Source organism: Lethenteron reissneri, chromosome 21 (genome assembly GCF_015708825.2).
Source record: "Lethenteron reissneri isolate LAM-NWPU_2019-01 chromosome 21, ASM1570882v1, whole genome shotgun sequence".
NCBI classification, from domain to species: Eukaryota; Metazoa; Chordata; class Hyperoartia; order Petromyzontiformes; family Petromyzontidae; genus Lethenteron; species Lethenteron reissneri.
In genome coordinates, this window is record NC_083799.1 from 10,045,279 (window position 1) to 10,053,809 (window position 8,531).

Below are 8,531 nucleotides of genomic sequence, written 5' to 3' on the forward strand. Positions count from 1 at the left end.
ACACCCAAGTTCTCAGTGGTGTACCTCAGCTGACTTAATGCATTATCCTTAATATGTACAAAAATTTTAACTTATTATTTGTACTATGGGATGTGTGCATCATCTGAGTGTTAAGCTGCCCCAGTGTTGCCCATTAAACCGTATCTGCTTTTTTAGACATTCCCTATACTTTGCATCACAGTGCATCAAAACAGGTGGTTAACCCAATTGTTAACAATCTATACACAAATGGACCACAGCATTGCTTTATTTTATCTCCTGAACAGAAGCCAGGCCTGTGGGCCAATAATGAAGTGTCTACCAAGGTCACAATGCAATATGCCAGTACTTTTCATAAATTACGATTATTTTAGATACTGCACTTACATTCTAACAAATGTTTCTTGAATGCATAGGCCTGATAATCAATTTAAAGACCTCAACACATTTATCATTAAGTCTTTTACCTGTGAGGCCAACACTGGATGTGGTCCTTCCCTTGTGCTCTGCAGGAGGGTCATTTGCCATTACTTTAGCTATAAGGCAGCGATAATGAATAATCGCTTTGTTTTCTTTCATTTGTGCACCACTTGATGTAGTCCCTTTGTTGATAATTGATGCGATTTGTTTTTCCTGTTCGGTACAGGTTCTGAGTGGGTTTGTTGCACCAGACGCTGCCCCTGCAGAAGGAGTTTACCTGACGGGGCTGCACCTGCACAACGCTCTGTGGGATACACGACTTGGTGCGCTTCAAGAGACCGTTTCCGCACAACCCTGTGCCATGCCCCTTGTATGGCTACGCTGCGCCACGCTCATACAAGCGAAAAGCAACAGCAGTGGTGGCAGCTGGACAGTAGGAGCAGCGTGGAAAACAAGGGCGGAGGTAGACGCACTGATCGTTAAGGTCTGGTCGGATGGGACCCGAGAATCGCGCCACCATCAAGACCCCTGGGCGGGTACACTGCACGCGACGACGGCCACAGCCTCCGACACGAGCAGTGAACTGCCGGAGGGAAGGCGCGCACAGTCAACCAAATGCCACAGGCAAAGGATGGAAGGCAGGTTCCAGAATAACCAACGGCCGATGGAGAGGACGACCTCCAGAAGCGCAGGTTCACTCGGGAGGAAGGGAACTGCTTGCAGCGGGGAAGCGGCCACGGCTCGTCTCTTCCCGGTCTACGGCTGCCCTCTGCACGTGCTCTCGCCGTGCCGAGGCAGCGCTGCGAGGTCTCACGTCGTCGCCTATGTTGAGCTGCCGTCGATGGTCGATCCCACAGTGTGCGCCCAGAGGAGGGTTCATCTTACCTGCTCCCTTGAGTGAACCCGCGGCGCTTGGTGAACGTGCAGCGCTGCATGCATTTACAGCTTTAATGCAGCAAATTGCAGCCATCAGAGCAGGTGCTGTACCGCTTGTCAATCTGCCTCAGGCTAGGCTGGCTGGCTAATACTATTTGAAGAGGTTGACTTAAGAGCCAAACCGAGGCCATCAGAATTTATATTTAAACCTGTTTAAAAGAGTGACGAAGGTGCCCACCAGCTAGTATTGCGAGAGCTGTAATACGAGTAATTAGTGTAATCTTTACCCCTAAGTGCTGTCTGTAATTTAAAAGTAACAGGTGGTTTTCATTCCTACATGTCAGGCAAGCCTTGGGGATTAATGTCTTGGGAAGCCAGAGATGGCTTTAAAAAACCTCCAATATAAAAATATATTTGCAATAACCAGCTCCTTGAGTTTTCAGAATGTTTCATATTAGTATTGTTGTGTTGCTCTGAAGGAAGACCAACTATGAGCAGTCAACAACCTATAATTGCCCGAGAACAAATGGACTTATTTTATCCCTGTAAGGCTGTGTTTCTCAAACGTTTTTGGCCCGCGGACCACTCAGCCAATGCAAACATTTCTGTGGACCACCCAGCCCCCCTCACCCCTGGTGACAAAACGCAATCACTTCTGTCTTAAAATACCAGTAATACAAAATTATTCATATCACCGGAACATAAAAAAATATGTTTAACACAGTTATACAGGTTTTTTAGTGGGGGGGGGGGGGGGGGGCATTTAAAACTTAGAGTAGTTTAATCATGGTAGCTTACCTAACTTAAATAAGTAAAATTTTGACTTAAAGCTTTCGTGACTGCAGGAATTCATATTCTCTGGGTCTTTCGGTAAAGCCCCGTAGATAGAAAAAAAATTATCAAAATAATATCACGACGTTTCGATCGCAACATAAGCAATCGTCTTCAGGTGAAATAAGTATAACCCGTAAAAACAAAGTTTTTCACTATAAATCCTGTATATGCGTGGCAGCGAACTTAATATAAAGGATTTTAAAATATATTCGCCTGTGGAGGACGCAGGGATCGATCCCGCGACCTTTGGCATGGGAAGCGAGGGCGCTACCAACTGCGCTACTCCGCCACGGCCTGTGGAGGGGTTACGCTCTGGGCTCTTATACTGTGACGTTCAGCCAAAGCCAAGAATGAGTTCTTTTGAATATATGTAAAATATTTTTTTTTTGCCTAAAAAGTGTAAAATTTTGGGAATTTTTTTTCACGAACATTAATTGTCTGGCACAACGAGTCTGTGTGGAAAATGTCAGCTCGATTGGATCACGGGAAGTGGGTTAAAAAACGACCGAATGATTTGCACGGTCGTAAGCAAGCACGCAAGCACGCAAGCAAGCAAGAAAGCACGCAAGCAAGCATGCGAACTTAATATAAAGGATTTAAAAAGAGGAGGAAATCTGCCGAGGCAGGCTGTTTATAGAGTTTTAGAGATGGGCAGAGCAGCTGTTAATGTAGGAGAGGTCTCCGTAACCTGCAGGAGGTCTACACCAATCAAAGAGCTGTTTACAAATGGTTTAGAGATGGGCGGGGCAGCTAGGGGGTGGCCATTGTATTGTGAGAGATTAGCATGTCAATGTAACACAGCCACCGTTAGCTGTGTTAGTAAATGGCGGCTTGCCATTCTTTTCCACCTCCATGTGGCCACTGCGCTGTCCGAGCTCTCGCCGAGCTTCAAATTACTTATGTCGACATGCTAATCTCTCAATACAATGGCCACCCCCCCACAGCTCCGTTTAAGTACCTCTCCCACATTAACATTAGCTGCCCCGTCCATCTCTAAACCTCTATAAACAGCCTGCCTCGGCAGATTTTCCTTTTTTTTTACCTGAAGATGATTGCTTGTGTTGCGATCGAAACGTTGTGGTATTATTTTTAGATCATTTTTTCTATCTACGTGGCTTTACCAAAAGACCCAAAGAATATAAGTAAAATATTGTCATCAATTCTTAGACCAGCCTGCATTTGCATCACAGCCTGTGGGCCACATGGAGGCCATCGGAGACGACTCACTGGTGGTTCAGGGATCACGCTTAGTGAATCACAGCTCTCGGGCTGTTCTCAGCCAAAATGCATTGCTTTTCTCTCATTCAATAGCCTGTAAATCAACAGCAGCGGTAACCAAAATGTAATGTATTATTGTACTAATAGACTACAATGATTCAATTACATCAATGCAGACCAATTAAAACGTATAATCAGTTAATTTGCTGTGTGCACCAATTAATTAGACAGCCATTTTGTATTGCTCATGTGGCTGTTTTCCAATGTGCCATGTAGTGGGAACATTTGAATGTGGAGTTTAGAATGCTCATTGTGATTATCAGGGCCAATCAAAAAGAACACCAACACAAATAAATCACGTTGTGTGTGAATTCATCCACACTACCGCTCTCCATTTGGCGTTGTCTTTTGTGTGCTCATAAATTATTTCATGACCCCTTTTTTTCATTGCTTCATACAAATCTACGACTGACACTCAGTATTAATGTACTTAGATATTAACAGTTCATTGTTGGTAATGCACAAAGCATGTACCAGCACTTTGGCATTGAGGCAATTTGTGCCATTGTTGCCACTGAATGGTCTTTATTTAGAAAATCAAATGTGTTTGATGATCCATTTTCCCAGTGCTCGAAGTGTTGGTCAATGTCTACTATAATTGTGCTGTAAACAGTTTGGAGAGAAATTCGTCTCCACTTGAGTGGTATAGTGTTGGTAATATGCACAGAAAATGTGTAAACTCTTACATTGCAATAAAATAACATTTATTTATAGTTTACATATCAAACGGGCTCAACAAAATACCACGTATGTGTGTAACATACTGTAATACAAAATACAAATAAATATATGAACTGTTATCAGCGTTATTAAAACTTGTAATCCCTCTGGGCAATATATTCACTTTTGCAAAGAAACATTTTTGGGACAATACTTGGCTGATTCACACACTTGTTCATATTTTTTCTATTGTGAATTGCACAGTTCTGAAGGGTGACATTTTTTCCAGAGATAACAAAAAAGCTCTTGACCTCTTTTACTCTTGTCACAGTCCACTCATTGCACAAAGATAAAATTTCATGGAGACGTAGCAGTAATCGACACATGATAAAGAGCTTCACTCATCACGCACTGTTGCATGGCAAGCCACTGGAAAAAAACACAGGCTTACATCACCACGCTAACCCATAAGTTACATCTACTCCCCAGGTAACGGCTTGGCCAGTAGTATTAGGAAGTGGACATGTGGCGTAAGAGGTTACCAGAGATTGAGAAACTATCAATTTGACCCAGAGGACCCGGAGCAGTGCAGCACAATGCACTGACTCCATATGTCGGAGGATGCTTTCATATCATCCACTGATCCTGGTCTTCATTCCCTTCCATGTCGACCTTTGGACAACAAAATATTACGTTAAAGGCCATGTGACGTAACTTTGGTGTATAGTAATGCATAACATTGGTGTATAGCAATGCAGTATATAATTTAATGTTGGGTTTGTCTATGGCAGTATATAGTACGGGGTAGACCCGTGTGATGTAAGAGAAAAAAGTTTAACTGGAGGCATATTATATTTTTTGCGACATAGAATTGTAATGTATGACTTACTGTTAGTAGCTCAGCTTATTGGAGAGTATATTTAGTATATTGATGATACTGATGTAGTTTATATTTTAGTTTTTTACATGGTGGTTTAGCTGCTGCAGCTCCTTACTATTAAAATTCCTTCCCTCTATTACTGCTAACCCTACTCCCTCCCTTTGATGCTGCTAATCCTGCATACTGCGTAATGCACGGGCATAATATGACTTTGAAACCCCCCCCCCCACCTCCTACGAATTCCACAAGTAGTGACTAATCCCATATCTGCATTTCCCATACATATGCTAAATTCCTCTTGATATGCAAATTCCTTTGTCAAGGCACCCCTTCCCCCCTCCAACCCAGCTTAAATATACGCTGCCAAGCCTGGTGGTGCCCATTCAGACGCTATCTTTCTGACAGACCTGTTCTTCACCTGAGGACGGCTGCTTGCGCTGTGGCCGAAACGTGAGAATTATTTTATTATGTTTAATTTTTATTATTTTATTATTTCCCTTCTACGTGACTTTACCGAAAGAACCAAGAAGACAAACTACATTTCCCTTGCAAATAATTATCAATGGGCTCTTTTAAAAACACTGAATTGATGTGCAACAGTAAATTAATTAACTTTGTACAGCCAGGTTTTGTTTATATTTATGCTGTGATGATGAAGAAAATCCAACATTCAAAAACACATCCCATTCTCCGCACCTCGTTGATCTCTGCATCATCTGGGGAGTCTGTGTAGCCGTTGACTTCGTCCATGTCGTCTATCTCCGCCTCCTCGTCAGAGTCTTCCTCACTGTCTTCATCCTCCTCCTCCTCTTCTTCCTCTTCCTCGTAATGCTTTTGCACACATGGCCAGGTATCAAAGTTGTTCAGATTAAACCCATCCCCGTGCTGTCTGTAGTATAACGAGGGGAAAATCCACCTCGGCGTTACTACTTATGGCCAAATCACCTTGAATGCATCCAATCTCATCAGATCCCGGGAACTAAGCAGAGTTACGCCTGGTTATTAAGAAGAGAGGAGGCTGCATGGGAATATAAAGTGTTAGAGTGTGAGTTGGACAATAAATGTAAAGTGATAAGATTATTTAAACTATTTGTGAAGATTTGCATGTTACCCTCTCACATGCATGGGATTTTTATTTACATTACCCCTGTTTCTTCCCAGAAGCCAAAAACTCATTCATGAAATTGGTCAAACATAAAACTACCCATACATGGGACACTTATATAAATGTTTTTGTTTGATCAAATCTTGAACACAATTCAGTACGATGTGTGCAAACATGCAGCGTAGAGTACCTCCGAGGCTGTTTTACCAATCGGCACCAAATTGCTGTTACATTCCGCGATGCCACGGAGCTGCGAACACAAAAACCAGCCTTTCAGAATATTGTGGAAAAATTCTGTAATAAATAGGAGATTGAGAGATATAAATGTTGACACTAACACTCAAAGTAACCTTCCATTCTTCATTTATGGTATCCACTGTCCAGGTCTGCATATGCATATGCTGTGGGCATCAGATGGCAGCGAGTGAAATTTATTGTTGTAAAGTACATGTAGGCGACAAAATGGGACCTTTTTGCCAGTATCAAAGTATAAAAAAATAAGAATAGGTTTTACCCTTTCTGGCAATAAACAGGTGTTAAGATGTTCAAACACCGAACAGAAAACCTGTTTTATTTCCATAAATGGTCAAACCTATTCTTATTTTTTCATACTTTGATACAGGCAAAAGGGTCCCATTTCGTAGCTGCTCACCCCAAGCTATAAATGCTCTGACAGTGACATTGTCTTTGTACTGTTCGCCTTTTGGCGTTCTCTGGTCTGAAACTGGTGAGACTAGGCCCTAGAGAAGACTCTCTGGTGTAGGCCAATCAGTTTAAAAAACAATGCATTTTATATCAGATCATGTTTGTTTGCATGTTCACCACGAGTACGTGTGATTAATGCAGACTTAATTCCTTGCAAAATGTTTATATTTGGTGTTTCAATATCTTAACACCTGTTTTATTGGCATAAAGGGTAAAACCTATTATTTTTTCATACATGTATGCTCTCCGCCTTTACCAACCTGCACGGACCAGCGTGATGAAATGTGGCCAAATCAACCCGCGAGAATGGCACGTCGTGGAGAGGTCATCATCCAGTGTTTGACAAAACGGTTGTCTGTCTGTACGACTATGACTAGAGACATGTCCTGGGGTACCCGGACCTACTCCTTGCCACACAGGGCCATGCCCCCCCCCCCCCCCCCTGCTGGTTATCTCTATGCCTAACCCCGTTACCCATGCCCTCTAGATACCCTATCTCCCATGATTTTTCTGAGTAAGCCACCCCAGACACCCAATGCCACTGATTGCCCCACCCACCGATTCCCCCTCCAGTTACCCATGCCCCCTGAATGCCATGCCCCAGTCACCCATTGCCCTCTGCCCATGCTCCTGGTGCTCGTGGCCCCTGATTTCCCTACCCATGCTCCTGGTATCCATGCATCCTAAATGTCTTGCCCATGGCCCCGGGAACAATGCCCCCTGATTTATCTGCCTATACCCCCGGTACCCATGCCTCCTGAATGCACTGCCTATACCCCCGGTACCCATGCCTCCTGAATGCTCTGCCTATACCCCCGGTACCCATGCCTCCTGAATGCTCTGCCTATACCCCCGGTACCCATGCCTCCTGAATGCTCTGCATATACCCCCGGTACCCATGCCTCCTGAATGCCCTGCCTATACCCCCGGTACCCATGCCTCCTGAATGCCCTGTCAATGCCTCCTGAATGTCTTGCCCATGGCCCCGGGACCAATGCCCCACGATTTATCTGCCCATGCCCCATGAATGCCCCGTGCCCCCCCCACCCCCCCCCCCCCACCACCCCGCCCCGGGTACCCATGCGTGGTGCTGCGCCTCTCGCTTGAGGAGGTCGCTCTCGTCCTCGCAGAGCGCGTCCGTGGAGAATCCCAGCGCCTCCACCAGGCGCGGCTCCAGCGACGGGAACAGGGTGGACATTGCCCGACCTATAACCGATAAATAAACCCCTAACAATGATTCGCCTACCCCAAGTCAAACAATAAAACCAACCCCAGCCCTAAGGCGGCTCCACAACGCGCGCTGCTCAACGCGAAATTCAAACAGCGCCGGACGTCGATGGGCGAACTTTTGGCCACGCAATGCGCCTCCGGGGCGGCTACGACGGTCGACTCGGATCGCCGCAACGGGGAAGTTTGCCCCCAGGGCGTCTCGACGAATCCACAACGTTTCTCTCGTACGGAAAGCCGATTGCGCAAAAATCGTCGGTTTAAAACAAATAACCCCGCCCCCCTCCCCCCGAAATGAGAAAACGCGATTTGTAAATAGGCAAGCGGCTTCGGCTGTCAAACAACGTTCACTTTAACGCGTAAGTCGTTCGGACTTTCACGATCCATTATTATCCTCAATAGAGCTTTGTTTATTTTGTTGGGGTTAGATCGCGTTAATATAAATCAACAAGATTTCGTCATCTTCTTGGTTCTTTCGGTAAAGTCACGTAGAAGGGAAGTATTAAAATAATAAAAATAAAACAACAAAATAATTCTCACGACGTTTCGGCCACAATGCAAGCAGCC

The 8,531-nt window shown here is 44.6% G+C and overlaps 2 protein-coding genes across 2 annotated transcripts in view; one reads left to right on the forward strand and one right to left on the reverse strand.

Annotated features, from left to right (window-relative positions):
- The window catches only part of DNHD1 (dynein heavy chain domain 1), a 65,821-nt gene extending 62,119 nt beyond the window's left edge, over positions 1–3,702 (forward strand). Inside the window, 1 exon segment of the mRNA XM_061555748.1 lies at positions 626–3,702. Coding sequence (XP_061411732.1) covers positions 626–1,300 — 675 coding nt within the window. The 3' untranslated portion in view covers positions 1,301–3,702.
- A 372-nt stretch (positions 3,703–4,074) lies between these two features.
- ANAPC15 (anaphase promoting complex subunit 15) lies at positions 4,075–8,075 on the reverse strand. Its single transcript, XM_061555749.1, has 4 exons — positions 7,816–8,075; positions 6,223–6,282; positions 5,624–5,758; positions 4,075–4,719 (listed from the first exon to the last, which is right to left on the reverse strand). The coding sequence occupies exons 1-4, from the start codon at positions 7,933–7,935 to the stop codon at positions 4,675–4,677; spliced, it is 360 nt and encodes a 119-aa protein (XP_061411733.1). The 5' UTR covers positions 7,936–8,075; the 3' UTR covers positions 4,075–4,674.
- Positions 8,076–8,531: the final 456 nt, after the last annotated feature.

What these genes read in the sequence shown, in the direction of transcription:
- ANAPC15 (XM_061555749.1), bottom strand. Translation starts at nt 7,935, where the DNA reads ATGTCCACCCTGTTCCCGTCGCTGGAGCCGCGCCTGGTGGAGGCGCTG. An exon ending in TTGGTAAAACAGCCTCGGAG is followed by an intron (nt 5,759 to 6,222) that starts GTACTCTACGCT and finishes TGTGTGCAAAAG; the next exon opens with CATTACGAGGAAGAGGAAGA. An exon ending in ATGATGCAGAGATCAACGAG is followed by an intron (nt 4,720 to 5,623) that starts GTGCGGAGAATG and finishes TGTTGTCCAAAG; the next exon opens with GTCGACATGGAAGGGAATGA.